At 37.6% G+C, this 27,875-nt stretch overlaps 1 protein-coding gene and 1 long non-coding RNA gene across 13 annotated transcripts in view; one reads left to right on the forward strand and one right to left on the reverse strand.

Moving 5' to 3' along the window:
- Nucleotides 1-15,505, reverse strand: part of LOC131769184 (uncharacterized) — a 32,247-nt gene extending 16,742 nt beyond the window's left edge. For both annotated transcript variants that reach the window (XR_010717870.1, XR_009339031.2), the window contains exon 1: nt 15,264-15,505. This is a non-coding gene — a long non-coding RNA (uncharacterized lncRNA). The remainder of the gene's footprint in view (nt 1-15,263) is intronic.
- LOC131769110 (uncharacterized) lies at nt 1-27,643 on the forward strand. 11 transcript variants are annotated; one of them, XM_066168205.1, is made up of 27 exons: nt 1-244; nt 10,063-10,155; nt 10,383-10,763; nt 11,207-11,473; nt 11,825-12,100; nt 12,365-12,649; nt 12,890-13,174; nt 13,411-13,716; nt 13,902-13,970; nt 14,309-14,371; nt 14,704-14,820; nt 16,302-16,362; nt 16,602-16,668; nt 17,025-17,532; nt 17,942-18,052; nt 18,477-18,664; nt 18,954-19,076; nt 19,179-19,249; nt 19,498-19,538; nt 19,912-20,008; nt 20,174-20,273; nt 20,584-22,346; nt 23,500-23,690; nt 24,407-24,615; nt 25,914-26,035; nt 26,747-26,902; nt 27,187-27,643. In XM_066168205.1, exons 2-22 carry the CDS (start codon nt 10,098-10,100, stop codon nt 20,647-20,649), a joined length of 3,540 nt encoding a protein of 1,179 aa, XP_066024302.1. In that variant the 5' UTR covers nt 1-244; nt 10,063-10,097; the 3' UTR covers nt 20,650-22,346; nt 23,500-23,690; nt 24,407-24,615; nt 25,914-26,035; nt 26,747-26,902; nt 27,187-27,643. The 11 variants fall into 11 exon arrangements, with proteins under 11 accessions (XP_066024302.1, XP_066024300.1, XP_066024304.1 ...); XM_066168203.1 differs by having other exon boundaries at nt 23,500-24,615; XM_066168207.1 differs by having other exon boundaries at nt 23,500-24,615; nt 25,936-26,035.
- The last annotated feature ends 232 nt before the right edge of the window (nt 27,644-27,875 follow it).

Consider the following 27,875-nt stretch of genomic DNA (forward strand, 5'->3'; position numbering starts at 1 on the left):
ATTGGTCCAACAACACTCTGAATTCGGCCTTGGTTGTTAATGATCGATTCTGTACCGAACAAAATCCTCCCCCTCCCTCAATTTAAAACCCAGGACAAAAAGGAAGCCTATAATTGTCGCAGGATTTCGTTTCGGGTAACAATTTTGCCTCTGTACGACAAGCTTAGGTGAAACGTGGCTGCCTTTTGATCAACGAGGAAACAGCAACGACGAGGTACTTTGCCTGTAAAGCTAATTCTTAAAGGTAAGTTGTCTGGATATTTTTGCATTAAATGTTTGGATTCGTTTGCGAATGAAGAGGGCCCACTTGGAAACACTGTCTGTTAGGAAAGCATTGCCGGTCTAAGATCCGTTTTTCTATTGCTCAATATGTGATGGCATGCCGTGCGCATGACCTCCATTACTGCCCTCGAGGATATCGTCATCCAAATTATTAAAGACCATTCTAGGAAACAGAATATTTCAAACGTCGTTATCCAGCTATAACACTGTCGATTAAGCTTGCGACATGAAACTGCGTCGCTAGAAAAAGCATATCAATGTACAAAAGACTGCCCAAGGGTAATGAAATATGAATGTAAACTGAGCGCGGCAAAGGTTGCGAACAGAAGATTGCTTTAAGTCTGTAAACGTGTCGCATGACTATTGCGTATAAGTTGCGACTAGCAATATATCAACTCGTTGACTGGGTCAGGAGTGAAAGGCATTAATAACAAAGGGTTACTAGAGATTTGCCACTTATTTCCGAAACAGAGTTATAGAAAACAGCGCCAGTAAGCAAAGAGCTAATTCTTTTAATACCGGAAATAACTGTTGTGTAAGCAAATGAATACCGGTAAAACTGGTTTTTCAAGGCAATCTGGTTATAACTGACATGATTTTCTAGGGAGGAGGAGAGATAGGACTGGGGCGACAACTCTACCCCTCTCATAAGTTCCCCTACGCATTTTTTTAAAATTTTTTTACTACCTAAACGTTCAGCCGTGCTTACAGATGAAAATCAGTAAATGTATGTTGAAATCCAGCAAGATATTCGACCACATATTTGCGTGTGCCTCAAGTATGCACATTGCGAGAGGCCGATTCTCGTGTGAGTGACTTCTGATGGGATTTGTTCCCCATTCCATCCCGCTTTTCTTTTCGGGAAACGTAGCGATGTTTATCGAATAGTATTCCACGCTCATAAGGTGAACTCTCAAAGAAAATAAACATTTTCCGACAACTTTCTCCTTTTTGTTTTTGTCATTGCAACCAAGGTACAAGTAAAGATTTTTAGTTAAAGGACGAATATCACATCCGGTCCAAACCGCAGCCTTTTACTGGTGCACGGGACAAACCGGTTTGATGGAAATATCTGGTGAATTCTTTCATGGAAAAAAACATGCCACCCTAAATATGTCCTCTCTTTCGTTCCACTTTGGTTATATTTTTTTTCCCTAAATTTGCTGTCCCTTCGACTTTAATACCGTTTATTCTTGTTAAGGAAAAGTACCTTCATCATCTTCCATTTCCTTAACAAAGAAAACTTTCCCATTTATGAAAAAGCTCATTAAAACACGGTGGGGTGCTGGAAGAGTTCCTGCCTTGTGTTTTTTTCATTTTGCATATGCAGCAAATAATTAATTAATGGAATTTGAAGCGGCTTCACTGGCAGATGAGCGACTTTGCTTTTCGGGATGCTTTTGAAAAACTGCTATGTATACAGATAAGGGATAGTTTAGTCTAGCTACTAACCTAACGCGCTTTTATAGCTCTGGAAAGAGTACTTTAAACGGCGTTAGACCAATGGTAAAAGGTTAGTGTGTGTCAACCAGAGACCTCCAGCTAGGAAAAGTATTGTTATATCCGTTTTTTTTTCCTTTTCATCACCACCAGTTGGTCTGTTGTTGCATTTACCATGAATTTTGTGAAGGGAAAACAACAAAAACTCTAAAATTCGAATGCAGGGCTCAAAAAGTTATTGGGATGTTATCTTTTTTTTTTGCTATAGCTTCTGTGTGGATAGCTCACTTGTTTCAGTTCGCTCTTTGATTTTTTTCTCCTCGCGCTGAAAAAAACATATTTAGCCATAACACCATGGGACGACCTTTGTAAGTATTTAGTTACCCTAAGGAGTTTCCAATCATGGGCAAGTGATAAACGTGCGTTGAGATAAAAAAAGAGGAATTTACTTATGCGTGAAACATGAAGCCTGAATTCTCTATTTATGATCCAGTATCACAGTACCCTGTCATCGATGAACTGATGTTTTCCACCCTTTTGCCATTCACTGAATTTAGCTAATTAAGTGCTTTTTCACATTTTTAAGAGCTTTTCTTGCCTGAGTCATGAAGTTTCCAAAATGTCATGAGTCGTTTACGCTCGTTAAATCTGGTCACCAAATCATGCTGTTTTTTTACACCGGTTACAAGGTCCTAACCTAGATCTTTCTAGTATGTTGCGTTGTCGTAAAGTTTCTTTCGTAATTTGACCTTCAATTGTGATTTACATTTTGTTCAGGAGAGGCTTTCAACACTTATGATGTTGTGTGGGAGGAAACTTGAGATCAACATAGTTTGGTGCGGTAGATGCTCTTCGTAGAGTAGGAGCCAATGAAAATATTATTAAACATGCGTAAATGCATTAGCTAACTCAGAGGCAGCTGAGTGGTCGCTGCCCGTTTGCGAAATAATTTTGCCGGTTATTCAATACGTCCAGAAGTAATATTACTGATAACCCTAACAACATGATATTCTGTTTCCATAACGTTTCGCGTAAGCGCAGTGTAAGAGGGTCCTAAGTACTGTTGCAAGACCGTGCATTACTTTTTTTCTTTCCTTAATGGAGTTCTATTATCAAAATTACATCATCGTCGTGTTGTATGAATTTTGACACCCTAGCTACGATCATGCACATGTAAATCAAGGGCAATTAAATTTGACAGAGCTGTCTTTGTTTAACAAAGGAAGTCCTCGCAAGTGCAATTGCGAAAAAAAAAAAAAACACCGAAACGTGTAGCTGTCATTGTAATCAAAAGCTTAGTTGAAAGATCAAGCCATTAATTAAGGAGTAACATTTCCGATTGTGGCTTCCACCTCCAAGATCGCCATGACGAAGCACAAAACTGGCATGAAGAATCCTTTCCGACTAACGTCACAGCACAGAGGTTTAGAGTTTATTAACTTGAAATGATGACAGTTTGTGTTCGGTTGCCAGGCCCCGGGTTTTAAAGGAGTCAGCACATGACAAAAAGGAACAAGAGCGAACGTAAATGAATGGCGAGCAAATCAGTTTGAAGGCAAAACAAATTATATCTGGGATTTGATTTCTTTAAAAAATCCATCCCACTTCTGACGTTTTCTTATTTCGAAAAAGGTAAGTTTTGATGATCGTTCATTTGCCTACATTGCTTTGCATTGCCAGATAGGGTCGATCACTTTTGATGAGCAAAATGTGTGACGTCAAAAAGCAAAGTCTTCGAATGAAAAAACAACCCAAAATAACTACTTGTTTTTTTTATGAGGCCAAAAAGTTCTTAGTCCTAAATAGCATACAATGACAGACAGTTGATAAGTGCAAAAACAATGAGGAAGTCTGCTCGTTGGTTATGGCCAATTTCAGTGCAAGAAATATCTGGGGTCATCGTCGCTAGATGTTGGTTAGAACGCTTTCTAAACAAAGGTAACGAGTTGAGTGCTTCAATTTTTCGTTGGTCTAGGAGTTTAATCACAAGTTTCTTACTCATTCATCTTATATTTCAAATACTTTTTGTATGTTGCCCATGTCTCGACTCACAAGTCTATCGGTATTCTTTTTTCAATAAACACTTATGCTGCTAACTCAAGTTTACAAGCTTGGCTACACCATAATAAATTCCTTTCAAAATTCTTGATTTTGTCCAAACTGTTGAATGCAGTTAAACATCGTAAGTGGTTAGGCTGTTAAACCAAAAGACTGCCTACCTTCGAAATCTGTTGACATTTTACACATTAAGAAGGTTGATAAGACTAAAGTGTGGCAAAAGGGAGTTAGTTCCAAGAAAAACCAAGCAACAAATGACAGCAAGTGTGATACGATCGATTAAGGAATGATAAAAGAACAAGAAACAAAGAAACAAAAACAACAAATAGAAACAAAAAAGAGAAAAAAACAAAGAAAAACGATCTCAGCCTCACAGTAAGTAACTTACTGATTGTTTTCTTTTGTCCACGGGAGATTACACGTAAGAACTGTTTTTTTTTAGATCTAGAATAACCCTTACTTGCAGCAGATTATAACAAGAAAAATGTGTCTTATGTTCATAAAGAGTTTAAGACTTTCTAAGCAATTTGATAGACAAAGAAAAGTCGGCATTTTACTCGTGTTGTGTTTCACTGAGCAACTTTCCCTGCTTCCAAACGATTTCGGTGCCTAATGATTCGTTCTCCACTGAAATCAAAGTAATTTCTTCCACCTTGGATAACATTACACTTTACACGGTGTTACGAAGAAGTAAGGGACCGAAACAATCGAGTCCTGAAGGACACGGTTGTTATTAACTGAGTAAGTACTCTTCATGTTACTATGATAGAAAGAAAGCTAGAATTAAGTGTTTATTTTTCTAACAGGTAGGAAAACGGTAAACATGTGTTTTTACAGTAGGCTGAACACGCTGAGTGGTCCGACATTCAGGCAAATGTATTTTTTCGGCTTCGTTTCAAAACTTGAAAGAGAATCTTCAATAGTAATTAGCAAGGGCGAGATATTCGAGCAAGGTTGGCACATCATTTCGCTGTCTGTTTAAGACGGAGGGATAATGCTGAAACTTTCACGTCTAAGACTATTTGGTGTGTGGCAGTTCCACGCTAATCACATTAGTTGATCATTCCACGCCTATATAAAATGATTATTAGGTTTATAAAGGAAATTGGTGCTGGTTATTTTCGTTGTCTCCTATGTTGAAGACGAAGTTTGGAAGCAAAATTGTTGTGAAACGAACGATTTCTCCTTTACACTTTGACTCCAATGTGTTCTTACGGCTTTCCTGAACAGTGTTGTCCTCTTGGGATTGCAAGAGGTATAATCAGCTGTTCTGAGTGCACTCCCTTGTCTCTCAATTGCAATTTGTAACCTAATTTCAACACACAATTTAACTGCAATCTTGTTAAATGCGAAAATTGTCTACTGGGTTGACAACCACTAAATCAGTGATTCAAGATATGATCATGAAGGTAAAATGGCTTAATGGGTAATTAATTCGATCAACGATGCTTCAAAAGATTTTGTGTGCGATTATTTATCGATTGCTATGGAGTATAGACAATACACGACTAGTGGCCATCACGTACCCTTTGATCTCATTACCAGAGTTTGCATCATAAGCACATGCGGAAAAACTGATCCTGTATGACTGTAATGTCAGTTAAAGGAAACACTATACTGAAATGTTCTTAAGTTGCTTCTTAAGATGAATCGTGTTTTCTGAAGATGTCTATCTTCAGTCTCCCAAGGCACTGGAGGATCAGTTACAAAAAGAGACACCTTAAAAATCTAATCCAAAACTCCGTAATTTTAATTTGTGATTCAAAAACAAGATGAGTGCTCCTACTATACGTTCCAGAAAGTTTGGCAAGAAACAGCAAAACGAACATACCTTGCACTACAGGAACAGGAAGGAAAGAAAATTAACGGAAAACAGGAAGAGGACCAAGAAACTTAAGGATTTTGGTCAGGTCTGCATTTGTAAAAAACATATCAGTACGATTTGTTGACTTTAAGACGGTAATTGAAGAAGTTAGGTCGCTTCGCAGAAATGCCCGCTGTGGCGACGTTGATTAAACCAATCACAGGTAGAATGAGTAACATTATAGCATTTTGCTATTTGAAACCTCTTTCGTAAGCGACAGATCTTGATGGAAATGAGTAGTCCAACTTGTTTAACGTGTTTTCGCTGTGGTAAGACGATCTGTACCCGCCTTCTACTCATCCCACCAGAAACAACAAGATCGCACGCAACAAACCGCACCACTATTGGGTGTAAGTGAAAGCTATTCTTCATTTCTCATATGCCTCTACATTTATCAACCTGGCCACAATTCATATAAAGCGAGCAAAAGGTATGTGAAAACTGCTGAACGCTTTGCGGTGTGTGAAAAAGCGATGATGTTGTTGTAAAACTAAATCGAATGTTATGGTTGTTCCTTAAGACACAAGAAAAAGCGGTAGATGGTCGGGAACTGAGTTAATTTAGTATCGATGAGCTTTTGTTGCAACAGTTGCCTTTTATTAATGGGCTCCGTGAATTTATTAATGTGATGAGATAGTGATGTTGCATAACACTGCAACCATTTCGGGCTGAAAATATTGTAAATTTCTTACACATTCCCAACTGGCCTACCGTCTAAATAACGTTTTAGCAGTATAAATTATAAACATACGGAGGCATTTTCTGCCAAGTCATAACGATTTCCGTACCCCAAGACTTAATCCTGGTCTATGTCCTTTGGGTTTATTATCCCACGGGTATTCATGAGAGGAAAATTGGTTGCAAAAGTGAAGTGATAGCGGTTGAAAAATGCTTAGAATCTGCTGCTACAAACCAATTCAATGCGAACGCGCGCTGAGATAGTTACTAGTGTTCAAGGTAATTTACTGGAACATGAAGGCGCTCGGAAAAAAATATTTGTCATAATTACTTGAATCCGGAAAGGCTAACGCTGTCGCGACATAAAAAAAAGAGAAGAATATGCCCAATGGAAATAAACCTTGTGAAGAAAAATGGTGGACATTGTAACTTTTTATGTCTAATTGGCCAACTCGAAGAAAAAAAATCCCTGTACCTGACACAGTTACAGGAAATCTCTAGAATCATTAAAAGGAAAACACCGCTTGTTCGTGGAGAGGAGATGAGCTTATCACAAAATACCGGAAGTCAAAAGCAGTGTTCGCCGAAACAAATAGAAATCTTCGGTTCCACAGACTGTACATTCTAGTAACATGGTAAACAGGTTATTTTAAGCTTTCGAGCTTTTCAAGAATCATTTTTATAGATAATCCTAGGCGTTGAAGCTGACGAAAGTGATATAGGCAAAATCACAATCGAGTCAACTTCCTGATCAGTGAGTAAACAAGGAGATATATTTCCAAAAATGAGCAAGTTTTTTTCCAACTAGACTCTCGCTCTAAAAGACAGCATAAATCGCAGAAGAGTTTTATGAAAGGAACAGGAGGCTGGGTCGAAAAGGTATCTCTATTTCTATAGAGTGCCTGCATCTCGGTTATGATAACCACATCTGCACCAACGCTGTGCTCTGAACGTTCCAGTCGTGTGAGATAATACAAATCATTAGACACTTTTTTGGCGAGTAAACCGCTATTTGTTTTGCTAAGATGAAAGAAACTAAGCTGTTTTTCTTTTACGAGTTCCGCACGCTTTCGCAGTGAGATCATAGTTGATGTACGTGGGGTTTTAAAACTTTCAGCCTTATTTCACACTGTGTGGGGTAGTCAAAACCGTATTTTTTCTTTCGAATCAGCAAGTATCTTCAATCCACACCCTTTCTCGAACTTAAAAGAAAAAGACGAAGAAAAGCTCAGCAAACAGAGTGGTGTTTCCTCTTGAGAGGAAAACGTCAGACGTAGTCAAAAAGTGATCAAGGTGACAACGATATTCGCTATAAGATTTCTGAACAGTTCCTTCTCATACACATTATGTTCCTGCGCAAGGTCTTTAGTTTGAACAAACATCGTACACACAGAGGAAGTAAATTTATAAAACGCTTCTGTAGGGTTAGGATATTGAAAGGTCATTTAATATATGTATAAAGCAAGTGGTCTCTTTGCCTGCCAATTGCTGCATTTACTGTCACAATGGAGTGTTTTTCAAAAAGGCTCGCGTGTCGAGTTTACGAGAGCTCTTCTTTAGTTTGCTAAAGTCGTGTGTTTCCCCTTGTTACATAATCTGTTATTTTAAGGCTTTGATTGGCTTTTATGGAGATGTCGCGTGCATGCCCAAGTATGAACACGTGAATAACTCAAAAGATCGATTTTGTGAGCTGAGGTCTCTATAAGGCATCAACCCGTCTGAGTAAAAAAGGAAGAAGAAAATCGATAGAGACACGAAGAGAATATTTCACGGACGTTAGTCAGATGTAACTTGCATTTCGCTGTTTTCTTGTCTGAAAAACGATCTTATCTTGTCCCTGTAAGAGGAGATCATTTGCTTAAGACAGATACAAACACCGTGTTGATTCTACTAAAATCAGGTATGTATTAAATCTTGGGCTGTAAGTATTTTGTCTTTCTCCACCACTGCAACTGCTAGCAAATTTTTCAGTCCATAATGGCATGCTTTGGTCTTCGATAAATTCTTTAGATGGGGCCAACTGCATGCGAAGAACTCCACGAAACGATTGTTATTATGGAACAGCATGCTTTAAACACAGGCTCTACGTTTTCTGCCTAGTTTTTTCGTTAATGCGCATTTTCATTTAGAACAATTTTGGTAATGTTTAGTTTTAGCACGAATCCATATTTCTGTTTGCTGCACGCAATGAGACCACCATGGATGCTAGCACAGTTTCAAGTACCTTGGGTCAGAAATATAAAAAGCGTTAAAAGACATGCACACGCGTGTAACTTATTTGGCAAGAAAACTTTGTTTTCTCAAATAACTGCACTTAACACTTCATAGATTTTCAATTAGAAGACCCCCAAAAACACTGAAGAAAATTGGACTCCACGAATGTACTTCTCGAAAAATCTAGGCAATTTCATATCAACACCAGAGGCCATAAACAGCCATTTTCCTTTAGATTTGGATCGGTTATCTTGTTTTAAATGCAGAGCTGTTTCTTTTCAAACTTGGATCACTTGATAATTTTGCCTGAAAATATTGAATCGTAAGGACAAGTTAATCATTTGCTTGTCTGCAAAAATTTTTCGCTCTTTAGTCATTCGATGATAGCGTGCCAATAGGACAAAGTTTGTCAGTACATTGTATAATTTCACTTAAAGAGCTCTCTTAAGCTTTGCGTCGCTTTGAATAGCGCACAGGTAGGAGGTTCTCCTGCTTTTGGCTGGAACAGGTATGGTTCTCTCGCAGTTATCTTTCCCTATCATTACGTCAGTTTCCACCTTGATACCAACAGGATTAATAGTTTTTTTCATTATATGCTAAATGCATTTCATTAGATCATAACCAACCCATTTTTAGCTCGTTCACATGGCAAGCTAACAGCAAGCGACCCGGAATTCAGAGTAAAGAGCTGCAAATTGAAAAGGTTTCAAGTCGGAATGGAGTTTGGGATAAAATCCTTAACAAGATGTAGATTTTGTGCAAGAAAAAGATATTTCGAAAATACATACAATATGTAATTCCAACGAAATATTTAAGTTTCGTGGCAGCTACTGCTTATCAGTTTTTTCATGCGCAGAGAGAAATATCACCTTAAGATCTATGTAGTGATCGAGGGCCATTTGCATCAGTCTTCCTAGGACTTTTAGAGTCACTTTTGCGAGGGGCTAGATTTTGACAAACTTTCGGGTAACTCAGGTCACAAAATGTACTTAAGTTCCTAATTGGCTTAAACACTTGGAAAGTCATCTTCGTGGATCGGGAATGAAGCGTGAAAATGAGGTAAACTGATCAAAGGCCAATAAGTTTCATACGCCCTTAAGTGGCAATATGTCACTGCGAGAAAAGCAAGAATTAGCTTATCTGCAGAAAGAATGTAATAAGTGTTTATTTTATGCCTTAGTAAATTCGTGTCAATTATCACCGGCACGCGACTGTTGCAGTGACACCAAAGTCACCTCATGTAAAAACAATCAAACTTTCTAGAAAACAAAAAGATTAATTACTGCCGAGTGAATATTATGAGAGATGCTTGGAAACTTCAATAAATGTTTATAGAGTTAATGAAGGAGTTTACCACCAGTGAAAGCAAATCTCATTGTATTGCTTCCAAGATGGAGATGCCTACAAGGACAAAAAAAAAACCTATAGGTGAACAAACAACCGAGCCAACAGAGGGACGAAAAACAAATACACACCCAATCAACTCATGGTTTCAATGTTCAAGTTGTGTGATCTTTTCCCTTTAGGATCTGAATTTGTTTTATAAAGACTCTGAAAAGTGATGTTGTCTTTACGAGGAGCTGCGGTTCTTATCTTCTGCTGTGTCCTTCACATCAGAAGTAAGTAACTATGATTTAGTTTTATTTTCTTTATGGTAGTGTCATTAAAACTGAACCAAAGTAATCTCAGCCAATCATAAAAGAAATATGAACAAGTAATCAGTCAGGAGCATGAAATAAGATCTCATGAACCTTGGAGATTCTGGATTTTGATTCTTTTTGACAGTAAACGTTAATGCTTAAAGTACATTCATCTGAATAACGAGCTCAACTCAATCCTTTTTCAGTTCATTCTGCGACAAAGTTTACAAAGGAACCTCCATCCAAAATATTTGCAGTTGAGGGATCTGATGTCACTTTCCATTGGGAACTGAGCTTTTGCGATTTTCAAGACTGGAACCTGCTCGACCAGATTATTTGGGGACAAACAGACGGAAATGATCGTATCAGGAACAAGTATATCACAGTAAAGAAGCAGAGTGCAGTGTTCAACCCCATACTTGATACCTCCATTAAATCCAGAACTAGTTGGATTGGAAATGTTACTCGATGTAAGCTAATGTTCGTTTTAAGAAATGTGAGCAAAGCAGATCAGATCACATATGGATGCACGGTGATGGTGGGTGGGCTCGATTCAAGGAGTGGTCCAATAAATCTATTCGTTCATGGTAAGAGCCATTACGAGGAAGACTTAATCACCGTCTGTGTTGCCTTTAATTTCGCGCTTTTGAAGTGGAGTGTTTCAGTGCGCGTTAAGCTTTATGTCATCTCAGTTCAGTAATATTTTTCGATGTAAAAAAAACCACCTTAACTTGAGAAAGACTTTTGAAATGTTATTTCGGTGCGATATAAAATAATGCAAAAGGCAATAACAAACCAACATGTTCCAGGATGACCGAGAGTGGAGAAGATAATTACGGATTGTAAATGATGTACAGGAACAGGCTTAGTCAGACATGACAAGACTCACAACACATGACATGATCCTTTTAAGTCAAGGCCTAAGTTCCTTCCTTCGAATGGTAATTTAGCTTGTCAAAGCCCAAAAATGTCATAACATTCCACTTACACGAATCTTTTTAATTGTAATTCTTTCCTTCTCACTTCAAAGATCCTATCCCACCAAAATTTACCCGTCGATCGAATGCGAACGTAAATGCCGATGAGGAAGATGACCTACGATTGCACTGCAACGCAAGTGGTGACCCCAGACCCAGTATCACTTGGAGTAAGGATGGAACTCCTCTTCAGAACAGCAGTTCATCTGCTGTGCTTCAAATTCCAAATTTACAACAAAGAGATGCTGGTAATTATACCTGCACCGCGAAAAACCGAGCTGGGTCTGTGTCTCACAGCATGGTAGTTAGAGTTGTGCGATGTAAGTAGAGAAACACTTTTTTTGTCATGTTACTTTTCAAAATGTGAGACCAATCTTAATCTTTGCTGGAACCTTTCAAAACCAATGATCAAACCATAATGTCGCAATGACTGGAAAAAAAGAACATATTTCAGCTAAATCGTCGTTAACTTATAGAAAAGAAGTGACACGGAGAGTCAGTTATTAAAGGTTCAAATTGAGAAACCCTGACGAGGGCGTTCAAAAATCAAACATACCATCGTGGCACGTGAAGACAGCCACACGAATGTGGCAAACCCTCAGATGTAACTCACAGATAAAACCCAAGACACAGTACCAATTGAAAACTTTTCCTCCCTACCCTATGTTCAGATAAGCCTCGCATCAACAAAACAGCTTCTTCAAAGCCATTATTCCAATCATGGATTGGGAAGGTGACCACCCTGAGGTGCTCTGCAGATGCTGAGCCTCTGGCAAACTTTACTTGGTTCAAAGATGGCCAACGGATTGTGCATGGTGTGAACTCTGCGCATAAAATGGGCACGCTAACGCTGAGACCTAAGACTGCGGGCGATTTTGGTTCGTATTCCTGTAGAGCGACAAACATCAAAGGAGCTGCCTGGTATCATATGAGAATATTTCAAATTTGTAAGTAAAATGTAGCAGTTTCTTTTGAGATACTTATGAAAAATGTTCAAAATTCGTGTTTTGCGAATAGGATTGAAAGAGAGACTGGGCATCTTTTTTTAGCTAGTTTTTCCTCGTGATTGAAAAAGCAAGGAGGATGGCTTGTTGATTCGATGAAGTTATAGATCTGTGATAGTTTATAAGAGTGCATTGATTGATTCTTAAGTATGTGTAAAACTGGTAAGATTTCTTTTTCATAAAACTTCTTATTTCTTTTTATTTCAGATGCACCCAGTCCGCCTATCATATACCAAGTGACACCGGACGTGCTTAAATTCGACATCACATGGAATATGACAAAAGTCAAAAATAGCAGCCGCACAATAGAGTTTATGATTACCCTGCTTGATGTAAACAGACATATGCTTCAGACACATAGTGGAATTAAGGGAACATTCTTCACTCTTAAAAATTTGCAACAAAACAGAACATACATATTGATGTTACAAGCAAGAAATATTGCCGGTTATGGACAAGCCGCGAATGTCACTGTTAAAACACTTGAAGCAGGTAAAGCTCTATAGAACCATTCGCGACTTATCTGTCAGTGCGTTGTTAGTTTGACCTTTTTCTGTCTTGATCGTTCGCTTATGCATGAGGTAACTGGTCCATCCATTGTTTGGCTGTTTATTTGCTTCGATCGCACACATCATACGGTGATGACGGTCGGCCAGTCGGTCACTGATTATCTACTGTCTGTAAATATTACTCATCGTCCATTATTATACATCATCAATTTAATTCTTTTAGATCCACCCAAGCCCCCCAAAGTCGTGGTGGTGCCAAATGTACTGTCGTTAAACGTAACCTGGTTTTCATCCATTGAAGACAACAGCATCAAGATTTATGATTACCTCGTAAAAGTTGTAGACTATGTTTCAAATACACTGGTACAGGAATACAAGAAAGTAAAGGAAACATCGTTGGTGATAAACAAATTGATGAAAAACAGGACTTATTTTGTGGCAATACAAGCGCGAAACGAGGTCGGTTATGGAAAGCCATCCAATGTTAGTGCCACGACTCTACTAGCAGGTACAATAAAAACCGTCTTACGCATGTCCATAGATGCCTCCCTCTTAGACGATGGGCACCTCTTTTGGCTTCATTTCCTCCCTTACTTTCAACTTTCTAAAATCCTGTTTATCTTCAAGTTTCACAACCTATGAGTAAATCCACTATTGTCCAAATTGCTAAAATTTGCATCTATGTACAGATGTACAATTTCTCATCAACCGCTCTTTTTCCCTCATCAATTTGTTTTGTGTTAGGGCCACCGGATGCACCATTAGTAACAAACATCAGTGTTAGTGGAAAACAATGCTCACTGCAATGGAGGGAGCCTTATAATGGACAAAGCGCCATTTTAAAGTACACTGTTTATGTTTGGGGGTTTGTGGCAAGACTTGAATCATACACTAAGGATAGGTTAGGCTTGTGGAATACCACCAACCTGAGTTACACCCTAGAACTTGACTGGGACAAAATGTACTGGATGGCTGTGTCGGCATGGAACAAATATGGCGAAAGTTTCCCCCTGTTGCGAAGGAAATTTAGAACCGAAAAAAATCCTAAAGGTAAATATAGTTTTTATCATACTCAAGTGCCACGTAAGATGCGCCTTTTACACATTCAAGAGAAAAATCGTTTGTATTCTTCAATTCCGTCATTGAGATCGATTCTAAATTTGTAAACATTTTTAGCAAATTCGTCTCGCAGATTTTTCTTTGACTTTCGTATTCGTGTTGTTTGTGTTCTATAGCGCAAATTTCAACAAAGATGCCCACGGTACCCACTTCAAGTTTTACCCTCCTATCAAGTAAAAAACAAGGTAAGTTTTAACGGGAATGACTAAATTTATAATTAAAATCAGAATGCACATTCTCTATACTGTTCTCTCTATATTTCCTGAGGTGCTGACAAGGAGAATTTGTTTGAATTTGTTTTGATTAAGAGCTTCGTTTGTTTGCGGTTAATTCTCTCACTATCGTGATCCAAATGAGTGATTCGGCATTATTACCGTAAGGAGAAATTAGATGCTGGTCACCCTTAGAGTTCAAAGTCTTAACAGGAAGGAAATATCTCCAAATGTAAACATGGAAAGAGAAAACATTCAGTTTTGTTGAATTAAAAAACTGATTAATCCTGATTTTTCGTTCAATCATGCAGAATCGACCGTCACGAAAAGGAAAACCGAAAAACTTCCAACAGAACTGCCTACTGCCAGACAAGGTAAGTATCAATTGTCAAGCATAATATTACGGAAACAAAAGAGGTATTTGCGCGTTAATGCAGTAGGAATGGATGACAAGAAAAAAAACTCAGTTTACTTCTACACAAAGCAAATGTAGTATACATTTTCGCAGAAAATCTACATGTTGCCTTTTACCGATATTGACATATAAACAATATCAGGAAATTTCCAATGCTTTGTATGCAACTAATAAGAATTTGAAGGAATTTGGAATTTGCAACGTAATCTGATGCAACGCTCACATTACTTTCATGTTTTCCAAATATGTTCTAGATTGTGACATTTTATGTTTTTGCACTCTACTCAACAGCTGAGACCAGTGAAAACAGAACAGGCATATTTTCCTTTTACGCACCAATATGGTTCGTCGCGCTGGCATTTGTAACACCTATTTTCATGTTCGTGGTTTGGAAAATCACCAGAAGAAGTAAGTTATTCGAAAATTTATGAATGACCGACTGAATCATCTAATTAATAAGCTCAACTTAGTCATACTCTGTACAAAGGAATGGCACACTAAGGTATAGAAGTCTGGGTAAAAGAGAATATCTCGAACTCAGACTACTAAACACAACTTTTAAACACCGCGCGCACCAAATGTCAAAATACCGATGTTTTTTTCATGAAGAAAACGACCAAGAATTAAGCTCCAAAGAGAAAGTTCGCACACTGCTGCGTCACAAGTTGTTCAAATACGTTCGAACCACAGCCGATAATTATCGTCGCGGATTTTCAAGTCTAAAACAACAACAACAACAACTTGACGCATTCGTACAAAAAAGTGCCACCATGCTTTCGAATAAAGCTTAATAACAGATAAAACTTTTTGGGAGATACATATGCTTTTAAAATATGTACAATGTTACATACCTTAGGTCCCTTTCTTAGGTTTTTTTTCTTTCTTCTGGTAGCAAACATTATACATGTAGAACCTTCCTGAAGATCAAAGTTGGCAACTTTCGGAACGAACCAGTGTGCTATCACCACACGTCCATTAAAATAACATTTCTAGGGCTTCAAAAAGCATTATTTGAAACGTGTGGACCATAACAAGCTTAAAAATTTTCCCATTAACACGACATTACGCGAGAACGTAATTACAACAACGCGAATTCGTCCAACTGAAACAGCCACAGTTAGTACAAAGGTTTAATTCAATTTCTGATTCAGCGAACAAAGTTCAAATTTGACAAGCGTGCAGGCAGGCGTGTTTGAATCGTGCGATTTGACGTCATCGTGAAACCCAACAAAATTCTTTCACGCTAGGTGCATTAGAGAATCTTAAAACTACGAAAATGACTGTTGGCGAGCATCCGTATTAAAGTTTGCTAGTTTTTAAAGATATAGTTTAAAATCACTCGAACTGATAAGCTTACAAAGCAGCCCGTGATAAAATTTATACAGAGGTCACTTTTTTCAAGGTATTTGTCTGCATTTGTTTATAAAACTGTTTGATTTCTTGGACAAAGAAACAGGAAACTTTCACATCAGTGAAATTATTTGAGGAATTCAACGGAGAAATTACTTGTGAAGAAGCATACCAACTCTATTATTTATTATTTGAAAGACATTTATACCGAGCCATTTTAGATAACTGCCTGTCAGAAGTCTGTATCGCTCGTCCTGACCTTTGTTCAAGTAAATGAAACCACTAAGGTTAATAGCGGCCCACGCGTTTCTCCAGTCGTCAAATTAGCGCTTCAACAACTCAAATTACCCCAAAAAGTGGAAATGCAATAAGTAAACCACTGAATTAGTTTATTAGAGTTAATAGCACTGTAGCATTTTAGATTTACTAGGTCCATACCCCTTATCTATCATTGGAAAAAATTACCTTCATGATCTCATTTTAGAAATCAAGTTTCATTTTTTTCTGATATCAACTTATCAATAAATCTATCTTTTCAGTTATCGTCAAGCATTGTTCCAAAAGCAGTGGTGATAGCGATAAGCAAACAGAAATTGAAAGGTGAGCGTTCGTGAAGGTTCTAATATTTCTTCGATTGCTGATCACTGCAACAGATGCGTTATTTTTAAAGAAACATTTCTAATATACCAAACAGGTTTTAACATAACTTGTTTTCTACTGTATTTTACTGGAAATTTAGCAACGTTTAATCATCGACTAAGCCAAAATGTTATAAATTTATTTATCTATTCACTTATCATCGCCTTTTGTTTGAACAATTCATCTGTATTTCCTTACAGCGATGTTGACAGTGAACTGGGTAATCCTTCTTATCTTGCGAGTATGGTGGAGCTAAAAGAAACATCGGTAAATACTTTTCTTATATTAGACAATTAAATCAACTGTTCTTTGTGTGGTAAAGTTATCAAAAAGACAATTCTTAGAACAATTTACAGACTACTTGACGAAAGAACTTTCGCATCTTAGACAAGCAAAGTCTTAGAAAGGACTGAGAGTCTGTCAATTAATTATTTAAGATAGCAATTACATTTCGTTACTTTGACGTCAAATGGAAATGCCACCATTAACACTGACGCAGAAATATTTTAATTATCAAAAGCTGTCATACACTTTTTGGTATAAAGATTGACAGTCAACTATGCTCAAGCAAACAATCGCATGCCCTATACCAGTTCTTGATCAAATCTATTTTGATTTTGCAGGTTTTGAATGAATATGAATCCATAACGGACATCTTTCAGAAGAACTTGAACCTTGGATACTCGATGGAGGATGAGAAACCCAGATACAGCAGGAACCCTGTGACACATGATTACTGCTATGTTTCAGAGGGGTCTTCGGTGTATAGCCATCTTAATGACATACCCACCGGCCGAGGCTCAAAAAGCCTCAAAAGCTCGAAACGCTCGTTTCCAGATGACAAGCTGGGACAAGACAATGGACACTTGACAACTGGACTAGGGATGTTTGACATGCAAATGTACTCGCATCTTACTCACGGCGAACCGCCTACAATTGGAGTTAAAAGAGGTATCTTGCCAGAAACAAGTTTCCTTCTTCCTCCATCGCAGAAATGGGAAATTTCCAGGGACAGACTTAGAATTGAAAACACCGTCGGCCGAGGGGAGTTTGGGCTTGTCAAAAAGGGTTACGCACTGGATGTCACAGAGGAAGGAGGTTGGGCGATAGTCGCAGTTAAGACAGTAAAAGGTAAGTGAACTTAAACTAACATAGCGACAGCGGATCAATATCAGTATCTGGGCAATTGCCCACCTACCCCTTCCCTAACTCAACAACAGTCAATTGACAACGAGTTAAGGTTAATGTTGGGTTAGGGAGGGGGTAGGTGGGCAGTTGTCCAGATACTGATATTGATCCGCGACTGCTTCAAAACACGAATAGTTGCATAAATAATTGATTTGAATTTTTATTTGAAACTGAAATATCAGCCCCATAAGTTTAACCTTAGAATACCTGTTTTTGCACATATAATTCCTCAATCGCAGCGTTTATCTAACGTTGCCACGTAAAAAAAGTTTTAAAAAAGAATTAATTGTCGTACTTTTTAAGGACTTTACAGATTGAGGAATTTACAATAAGAACATCTTCTTATTTCCAGAAAATTCAAATGGATCACAACGCGAAGATTTGCTATCAGAACTAAAGGTGATGAAGGAACTATTCTCACATAAACACGTGGTTCAACTTCTGGCTTGCGTCACAAAATCTGGTGAGAAATCTTTCCTCTATTATTGCAATAACATTAACCCTTTAACTCCCAAGATCTCATTAGTAATTCTCCTGACTGTCTGCCATACGGTTCTTGTGACGTTGGTTTGGAGAACTTGGTATTGGATCAACTTATAAATATCTGATTTATTTCTTTATTCTCATCACTTGTCTGCTTAATATTGTATTGATATTGTAAGGAGAAATTCTGTCTTGGTCACTCATGGGGATTAAAGGGTTAACAGATGTTGTCAGTCCATTAAGAGTCACCCACTCTCAGAAACACTCTCAGAAAAACAACTGATATTTAAGCCCTCTAAATTTAGCATTTCTTTCAACATAATTGAGATTCTCACTCTATTTTTGGTGTTATTACAATATCTGATTTCCATCTTATTGCGAATCTTTCCATTGCTGTTTCTCAGAGCCATTATGTGTCATCACTGAATATGCCCCTTACGGTGATCTACTGGGCTTCTTGAGAAAGAAACGAGGTTTAAGGGATGATTACTACGACATACAACAACTCCCCGAAAGAAGCCTTACATCACAGCTGTTGATGAAATTTGCCTGGGAGATTGCCGATGGAATGGCACATCTCAGCGCGGCAAAGGTAAGATTTTTCTGGCTGGAGTTCGAGCGCATCACATAACGAAGCGCTATTTCAAGTCCAAACGCAACCCAGAACCAAATCTATGTTGTAAAGAAGAACAAACGTGGAGCAAGTGAAGGTTTTAAGTTTGTGGGTTGGAAAGAAGAATGGTGTGAACCTAGAACTCAGAGACAAAAAATGCTTTTATTAATATTTTTAACGATCTTGACATCTGCTTAAATTGGCACTCATCAACTTTGGCACTCTCTACCAAATTATCCAATCATAATCGCTACAAATCTATTTATAGATTATCCATCGTGACCTGGCAGCGAGGAACGTCCTTTTGGGGGAAAATTTGACGTGTAAAGTCACAGATTTTGGGATGGCGCGAAACACGCGCAGCAAAGATATTTACGAAAGGACGTCGGAGGTAAGAAACAGTAACCTTGTAGAAATAAAACAAATTAAAATAGAAATGCATAACTATCCATTTATATATATATATTTATACTGATTTATCGGTTTTTTTCAGGGTCGCCTTCCTTTAAAATGGACAGCACTTGAATCCTTGGAGCACGGACGTTACACTACGAAAAGCGATGTGTAAGTTAATTGTTCCCTGCTTCATCGTAATGAGGCACCAAGCGATTATAACTTCTTGTTGGAAACTGCAGAATCAATTTTTCAAACTGGAAATTTTATTTCTTCGACATACCTCTTATGGTAAAGAAACACTTGTTTGGGCTCAATATTTTAAATTTTTTTGGGAAATGGTTTTGGACATTCTCCAGTTGGTGTAAACTAAAAAAAAAACAATTTTACTCACGTTTATCGTTATATTTCATCTTTAGATGGAGCTTTGGAGTGGTCCTGTATGAAATATTCACTATTGGTAAGATTTAATTGTTCCTTATTTGGTGTTAATTCAATAGCATTTCTTCCGCAAGGTATACATCTAATTTTTTATTTATTTCATTTTTTGATCTATCTTTTCTTTGCTCCACCCTTCATTCATTCATTTATCGTCCTAGCTTCCCCCCCTCCCCCCCCTCCCCAATATAATCTGGTACCAAGCAGAATTCAAGGAAACCTGGCGAGGTGCAGGGGGGTTATCTAATGAACCAATATCCTATTCAAGGGGGTAGAGCAGCATCAATTTTTTTTGTTTCAATACAGTGGAAACTGTGAATTGCTCTGACGTTGTGAGCAGGTTTACACGTATGCAGAATTACCTTATTCATCTCTTGTCTTTTGCCTCCTTTAAGGTGGTGCTCCTTATCCTGGTGTGAATGTTTCCGAGCTGACAAGAAAGTTAAAAAGTGGCTACAGAATGGAGAAACCAAATCATGTACACAATAAATTGTGAGTATTAATTTCGGTAACCTGTTATTCGATGAAATGTTTATCTAAAATTTCTAAACTGCTCGGATACTTGACCAAGGCCGTCGACCCAGGCCGGCATAGCTGCCCTCAGTATCTCGCGTTCTGCCTCTAATTGCTAACCACGACGCATGTTATTTTTTTCAGGTACGACCTCATGCGATCCTGTTGGAATAAAGATCCGGATAAGCGACTCACGTTTTCGCAACTTAACAAGACTTTGAACCAATTGGACAGGGAGATTCAGGTAAATTATTTAAACAAGCTTGAACAGAGGGAAATTATCATGAACTTAACTTATATCAAGTATGAAAATAAATCCACATCATCAACCAAAAACAAACAACATACAGACTTTTAAAAAAAAGTAAAAGAAGTAAACTGAAAGATGAATTAGTAACATTGAAGAAAGATCTAGGATATTACAAGGACGTAAAGGTTGATCATAAGTAAGATCAGGAGTGTATTACGGTTTATCTACGAAATGAATATCAATACTATTTGAAAAGTCAGTAAACTATAGTGATTAAATTTATGTCTTTCTCTTTTTTTTCCAGAAGTGCATCAATCTGAGAGCGTATAATGGCAAACTTTATGAGGACTTCCAAGTTTTTAAAAAATAGACCGTAGCAAGTAAGAGTTGCTGTCAGGGCAAAATTTTTTTGCTCGGAATAAAGTACAAATAATATTTATTTTCTCCGTATTCCCAATTGAGGAGTTCTTAAATTGAGTTAGGAAAACTGTAGAGGTGTAGTGGAAGGCGAATTAATCATGACGATCGACGATGTCTTCCTCGAAGACACGGTAGAGTAAACTGGTCATGAAAGGCGGCAAAATCAAGGGTAAAAAAATAGTGCTACAGTTCAGCTTGGGTGTTCTTCATGGTGACTAATTTTTTTTCTGTCTTTACACAATATGACTTAAGCATTAGTGAAACTTTCCATTGAACAGGTAGTTCAAATCATTGATAAGATTTTGCGCAGGCTGGTGCAAAAAACCGTTAAAAAAACAGAGAAAAGAAATCTGTCGTTTTTTCATAACCAGTTGTGCCTTTCAACCTTATTAGTATGGATTGAATTGTAGGTCAATAGTAAAGTACTAATTACGCTCAATGTAGCTTTAAACATTTTATTTTTTAAATTTCACGATGGAATTTCTTAGTGCATTGTAGGAAAACGCTTAGAATTTCAATGAGATCAATATATTTGTTAGTTTGATCAAAAAAGACCCATGGTTCATACCATGGACCTCCACAAATGAAAATGAAGAACTTTCCATCACAATACCTGGTTATCCACGTTTATTTAACGTAGCATATTTCCATGCGTTTATAATTTCTCCCTCCATAAAAGTCGTAAAACCCTCGTGTAGAGACCACATTAAAAAATTACGTTCAGTCTGTGTATATAGGTATGCTTCAGAGGAATGTAATATAATAACTGCGGGCAGGGGACTCGGTGCAGTGATTATTTTCCACGGTTGTGGTTATTGTAAGTTATTCTTTTACCGTAGATAATGAAGATCTGTATATTTATTTTTTTTTTGGGAGAGTGGAAGTCTTGAAAAATCCAAGCAACTTAAACAGTATGAAGTATTGATAACCTTTCGCAGCGGCCATTTAATGTACAAAATTGTATTTAATGATTTTATGAATCTGTTAACTTTGTCATTATATTATAGTTGACGGTCAATTTGAATCTGTGGGTATATTCTTAATGACAAATAACGAATAAAAGAAGAAGCTTGCAATGACTTTCAAGTACATCGATTTTAACTTTTGACAACAATTATATTTTTATATAAAAGTGTCAAAGAAAAAACGTTCCTCAACGTGCTTAATTGCTTGTCACGACGTCAACATGGTCGCGTGTGATTTCTACCGTCATACTTCAAAATCGTACTAATTTCAGCCGAAACTCTCGATAATGTAAGAATTCGATTCAAACGTTTATTTGGGTTGGATATCGTCAATTTAGCCATTCAACCTTGTTGACTTCATGTTGCGTGCATGTTATAGAACCCGGAAAAAAAATTGGGTGATTTATATCGGTAAGACGGAAACGTGTGGGCCGTCACGTCATGCCATGGAAACGTGGTGGCAAACATTGTACTTTGATCCTTACGGCGTTGTCAGAAGCTAATAACTGCTGCTCTGTTTGTGGAAAACTGAATATTTCTTAAAACGACACAATAACATCTAGATGGGCAGTTGTTTTTGATTAAACGTTCTGGAATGTTGGAGTTGAACAAAATAATGACGACTGCTCGATTGCTATCGGACGGGAAATTCTGGCGCAATCTTAAGCGCTTCAAAGAAAAGGTATTTGCTCTCCACTTGGCTTTTGTATATAAAATTTGCTGAGTAATGAGACACCAAACTCATGCATCGGGTCAGTCGAGGGTTGAGTTTAGGCTCTAGATGGCGTAAGGTGTCGAACTTTTCTGCGCAAAATGGTGTAAATAAGCTTAAACACTACAGATAGACTTGCACAACGTTGTCATAATTTATGAATTAATGGTTGTGGTGTGGCGTTTTGGTAAACAAGCCAACGGACATCCGTATGCATAGCACTTCCCCTCAATTTCTGAGAACATACTCGCAGGAAATTTTCTTCCCACTTGCTGGGATGTTTCCTTCAGGTTAAAATGAATTGAATACACGTGAACATAAGTTAAGTAAAGGTCAATCATGGTCAATGTTTTCAACAAGAAACCCCATTCCTTTGAGCATATCTTCATCGAGAATTCCGAGAAACTTGGCACACCTTTTGCCTCCACCGTGGGAGTAGAGCGGAGGCTGGAATAACGACTTGTCTGGTTTTCGTTTAGCTAACTGTTTTTAAGCAAGTTTGATAATCCAATATTCGAATACCATACTTAACTTTTTTAAAAAACAGAAAAAAAGAAAGAAAATCATAATATTTGCGTAATCTGATCATGTTATAATCTGCGGCTTTTACTCCGATCATCCTGTAAAGCCTATCTTGCTGTTTGTATTTTGCCTTCTCTTTGTCCGACATGGATTTTCTTAGAATGAAAAACGCTTGATTCGTTGCTGCAACTGTTGTTACTCACGAGAATGTTGGTTATGTAATACCTGCTTTAACTTAAGTTAGACCAATTTCAAGACAGGAGTGAATCAGTTCTTTAGGATAAAACCGAGAGTTGGTTTAACTAGTAGCTCTTAGTTAATAAGATACACCTCTTACCTTGGGATGCGTGCACGATTCCAGAATCTGCACCACAGCTACTTGTAGATCGCGATTTGAGACTAACATCTATCATGCCATGCGTTCTTAATGTTTTCATGTTTTTATAGCATTCAGATGGATTGTTTTAATTAGATCAGATATAGATGGGCAATGAAAGAATGCATTTTAGCTTATAATTGTAAATAAAGAAGGGTTTCCATAGCTGATTTGTACAACTATCAACACATTATTACCCTAATTTACTAATATTTGTCGTTCCAGAGGTCTTTCGTGTTGGCGTCAGTTCACTGCTTAGATGGCGTGTTAATTACATTGTGCTCGGTTGATGTGTTCACGATACTTAGACAAGATAAACAGTAGAGATTTTTCCGCATTCGTGTTCAATCCAAACCCGTTCACCAATCCGTTCCAGTTTGGCCACAATGACGGAGATTTTGGATCTACATTTTAAAGTAAACTTTTACGTTCAAATGCATGAAACAATACTTTTAAAGTCTTCTATTTTTTTCTAAAAATTCTGTTAACTTACTTTATGTGATAATGTATCATATCACTACAAGTACAAAGGTACAGAACCTTTCTATCTTTTTGGGAACTTAACCCTTTATTATTGTTTGAGGTGTTATTGGGAAAGAATACGAACAGTAAATGGCTCACTGAAGGATTTTCATGTTATCACATGTCGAACCAAGATCGTGGTTGTGACATTTGAATCCATTTAAACTATTTTAGGAAGACAGTCGAAATGAATAATCTTGTTAAAACCAATTTCAGTAAGGAATGAAACTGGATTTACCTTTGTGTGTAAACAGTTTAGAATCCGAATGCCCCTCTGTTGAAAACTACAAGCAAAGTAGGAAAATCTTCTGCGGTGTGAACTCGTGCTAAAGCGTTTTTGTTGCTTGTTTGGTTTGTCTAGTTTATTCAACAAAGACAAAAATAATTTTGTCGTGGCCAATTTCATTCCTTTTATTGTCTGGTAGAATTGATCAACAATTATTTGGTTGCGGTTGGTTTAAATTGTGTTAGCGAAACTATTTTGACGAAGTAACAATGGGTCCTGTAAATAGTGCATCTGGCATGTCGACTTAAGTGGTTCCTGTTATCTTTTTAACTCTTTTATATTAATAGTAACTGTAATTGATACACCTCCCTTACTTTGTTACAGCCAACTAAGATTGATCTAGATTGCGAAGCTGATCTGACTAAGTCAGTTTACCTCAGGTTTTTAATCATGCTCGGTGCTGTTTGTTTAACTGAGGTTAGGGTGAAGCTTGGTGCACTAAATGGTATAATTTGTGTTAGGCTCTCTGCATGAGATCGCCTACGTTAATCCCTGCAGTAAGTGATCATGTCATGGCATTGTTGGTATAGAAGGTAGGTCTAGTTTGTTTTGGTGACTCAGCAGAATGGTTTACGTTACCAGTAATTTCTTTTCTCAACCTAAATCATGAATTCGTGGTTTTCCCATCGCATCAAGCGCGCCTTGGTAAACAAAAATAATGAAAAAAAATTGATCTGATAAGTCAGTAATTTAGCTCTTGTTTGGAGTTTGATTAATTAATGGAACTGTCAAGGTTTTGTTCTAGAATGTTATTCATGCGTGGGTGATTCATAGAAATATTTCCGCTAATTAATTGACAGAACTGTGGGAGTCGCCAGGTTAGCCTCCTCAGGCATGGCTATTGATATGGCGGCCACAAAAGCGTATGAAGCAGCCGTTGATTCGTTTTGGATTTAAATCGATAGTTTATCACTCGAGGGATTGTATGCAGTTTCAATTATACTTTTTAAGGTGCAAAAAGGTTTCTTAAAGATAAAGCTATGTGTGAAATTTTTTACACCGACGACACAACTTTTCAAAACCGTTTCCCTCTGTCACACAGTCCAAGAGTTTGGAAATGAAAGAGAGCCCTATTCAAACCTCTCGAGGTCTTTTATATAAAGGATAAAACTCTTAACCTAAAGAGGTTCATTCTGAATATAAATTACCTCATATGCCAATTGGTAATAACATGTGCTCATTTAGATGCTGTTTGTTTGCTATGATAGAAATCAAAGGTTTTTTGCATTTCATGTTGTCAGCACCCACCAAGTTGATGCAGCTTGTGTAGTTGAAGTAGATTGTGTGATTACAATGCTTTCTATGAAAGTGTCTTTGCTTTAGTAAGTATGGTTTGGGTGTGTCCGTTCTTTACTTCGTGAAGTTGAGCTAAAGCATGATTAGAATTTCCTGAGTGTGGTGCTGTATGCAGATGAGAGGGTGTGGTGCATATGATGATCAATGTTCCTTTGGGATATCACAGCGATATTGTTGTTTAAGGAATTCGTTAAATTTCCTCTCTAGCTCGTGACGTATGTAAAACCAATGAAACTCGTATTACAAAGGTTTTGTGCTCTCAGTCGTTACAGTACACGAAATATAGCGAAATTGCCAAGTTGTGCTAAGCCTAGAAACTTTCAAATTTACTTAGGTGAGCGCACTGGGCAAGGGGAACAAAAGTCATCGCTTTGTACATTCGCAAATAAAGCCTCTCAAGGTTTTATTTGAATGAGCAATTCATCCTTATCTCTTGGAAACAATCCTTATCAATTCACCAAGACTACTAATCTTGTGCTTCATTATTTTTTTTCTTCGACTTTCTGTGTTCAAGCCATATGTTTTTGAACCACAGGCCATATGTTTTTGAACCACAGGCCTACATTTTGAGGATAGAGTCGTTGTATCTTTCCATCTACATGAGCCAGAGAAAAACTTTAAGGACGAAAAACATGCAAAGAAAGCTCAGTTGTGTAGGTGAGTATGGCGTAATCGTTGTGCTAGTAGCAGTAGTAGTTATTTTATATTGGTTTTAAATGGTAATGGGGTTGTTTTTTTAATAGTTGTAAATGTAGTGGTCGTGTTATTAACGCTGAGGATCGTGCAAAACTGACTTTTTTCAGTATAGCTTAAGTAATTAGCCTTGGTTGGTCCAGACATTAATGTAAAGATGTGTTTAGTTTTAACGGCCGGTGAGATCGCAATCGATTAATTCGTATATTAATTCGCAGAGTGCGTAGAAGAAAAAGATGTGAAATTGACTGAATCCTTTCTAAGCTGTGTTGTTTGACAAGAAACTTATTTCACGGTACTTCGCCTCACAAATAAGCGCGAGTTGGTGCCAAAGAACGCAACCAAAACTTGGGAAGAATGTCGAAGCACAGTTTTGGTTGGCATTCCATCTTATTAGAGATCGAGATTATATTTCCTAGCCGCATCAGACATTTGAACACTTGAAGAGGACTCCCAACCTGCAAGCATCTGTACTAGCGAATCAAAAACAACTCACAACTCATTTTGACTAACTGCAATAGCAAAGGTCATTACAATATTCCAGTGGAGCGAAATACAGTCGTCTTGAGAAACGTTAGCTCTTGATTAGAATCAATTATATTCAGTGTAGTTTCCTGGATTTTGATCCGGATCGTAACATGCAGATTTTTTCTTAATTTTTTGTCCATTATTTAGACTGCTTTCAATGCGAATATTACAGCTGTCCTTAGTAGATTGAGTTCAACACTTTCAACAACTTGTCTGTCAATAAGGAACTGTATTCAGGGGGTTGTGATACAGTTGCCCTTGATGAAACCCCGAACATGAAAAAACCCTGAACCTGATCAAAAGGTAAACTTGTTTTGAAAATCATAAAATTTGCCTTACAAAAATTTCGATCGTTTGTAAATTCTCAAAACTTGATGTTTCCATGTGTTTGATAATGGCGCGTGTCTCATTGAGTAATTAGAGTTGTTTACAATAGATAATCTGCCATTCCTTCATAATCCCTATCACGTACGTGGCGTGCTTTAGTTCATCCATGCCTCAAATTTATCACCTTGATTTCCCATTCATTTCATGAACTATACACAGCCACACCTCGCTAAAGTAAAATTTTTCTAAATTTCTTGCAGAAGGTGAAAATTACACTGGGAAATCAAAGGCGTAATAATTGTGTGATATGGACTCCAAACAGAACAGTCTCCATCAGTTCAGACCATTATTTTCGCCTATATGTTGCGTTCTTTGAAAAGAAGGCAGATATCCAACGTAAAGGCCGATTTTCCCAATCCAGGAGGCATCATTGATGGCGACGAAGAAGGCAAGCTGACCTCATGTTGGGATACTCTGTTGTGGGCTGACATCCGCTAAGGAGGTGAAACAATACGTGGCTGTCGGCGTCCTTCTCGTGGAATCCTGCTGCATGAGTAAACGAGATAAGCCTGTACTCGTGGCTTAACAGTTTTCCCGATGATTTTCTTCAGCAATCAAGAGCGTTTACATAGTGTATGAAATTGTGTGAGGGTTTGTAAAGAATATCTATTTCATCCTTATTTTTTTAATAAAATTAGTTACAGTATCAAACGAAAACCGCTTGATTTACGACCCCTGTACATCCGTCGTTCTTCAAACATCCGGCCATGTGGGTCGGTTACCTATTGCAGCGTCACTTAAATTGACGTTAATTTTTTCTCTGTGCGTATCGTGCTGATTTTAGATCCTGGTCGTTCATTGAAAACATTTAGATTAAAAAGTTCGAGAGTGCGGGTATTTTATGACACATTTAATCCAGGATGTGTCTGATTCTCTAAAGGTAAAGTTT

The sequence above is a fragment of the Pocillopora verrucosa genome, chromosome 6, assembly GCF_036669915.1.
Source record: "Pocillopora verrucosa isolate sample1 chromosome 6, ASM3666991v2, whole genome shotgun sequence".
Taxonomy (NCBI): domain Eukaryota; kingdom Metazoa; phylum Cnidaria; class Anthozoa; order Scleractinia; family Pocilloporidae; genus Pocillopora; species Pocillopora verrucosa.

What these genes read in the sequence shown, in the direction of transcription:
- LOC131769110 (XM_066168203.1), top strand. Translation starts at nt 10,098, where the DNA reads ATGTTGTCTTTACGAGGAGCTGCGGTTCTTATCTTCTGCTGTGTCCTT. An exon ending in TGCCACGACTCTACTAGCAG is followed by an intron (nt 13,175 to 13,410) that starts GTACAATAAAAA and finishes GTTTTGTGTTAG; the next exon opens with GGCCACCGGATGCACCATTA. An exon ending in TGGAGCTAAAAGAAACATCG is followed by an intron (nt 16,669 to 17,024) that starts GTAAATACTTTT and finishes TTGATTTTGCAG; the next exon opens with GTTTTGAATGAATATGAATC.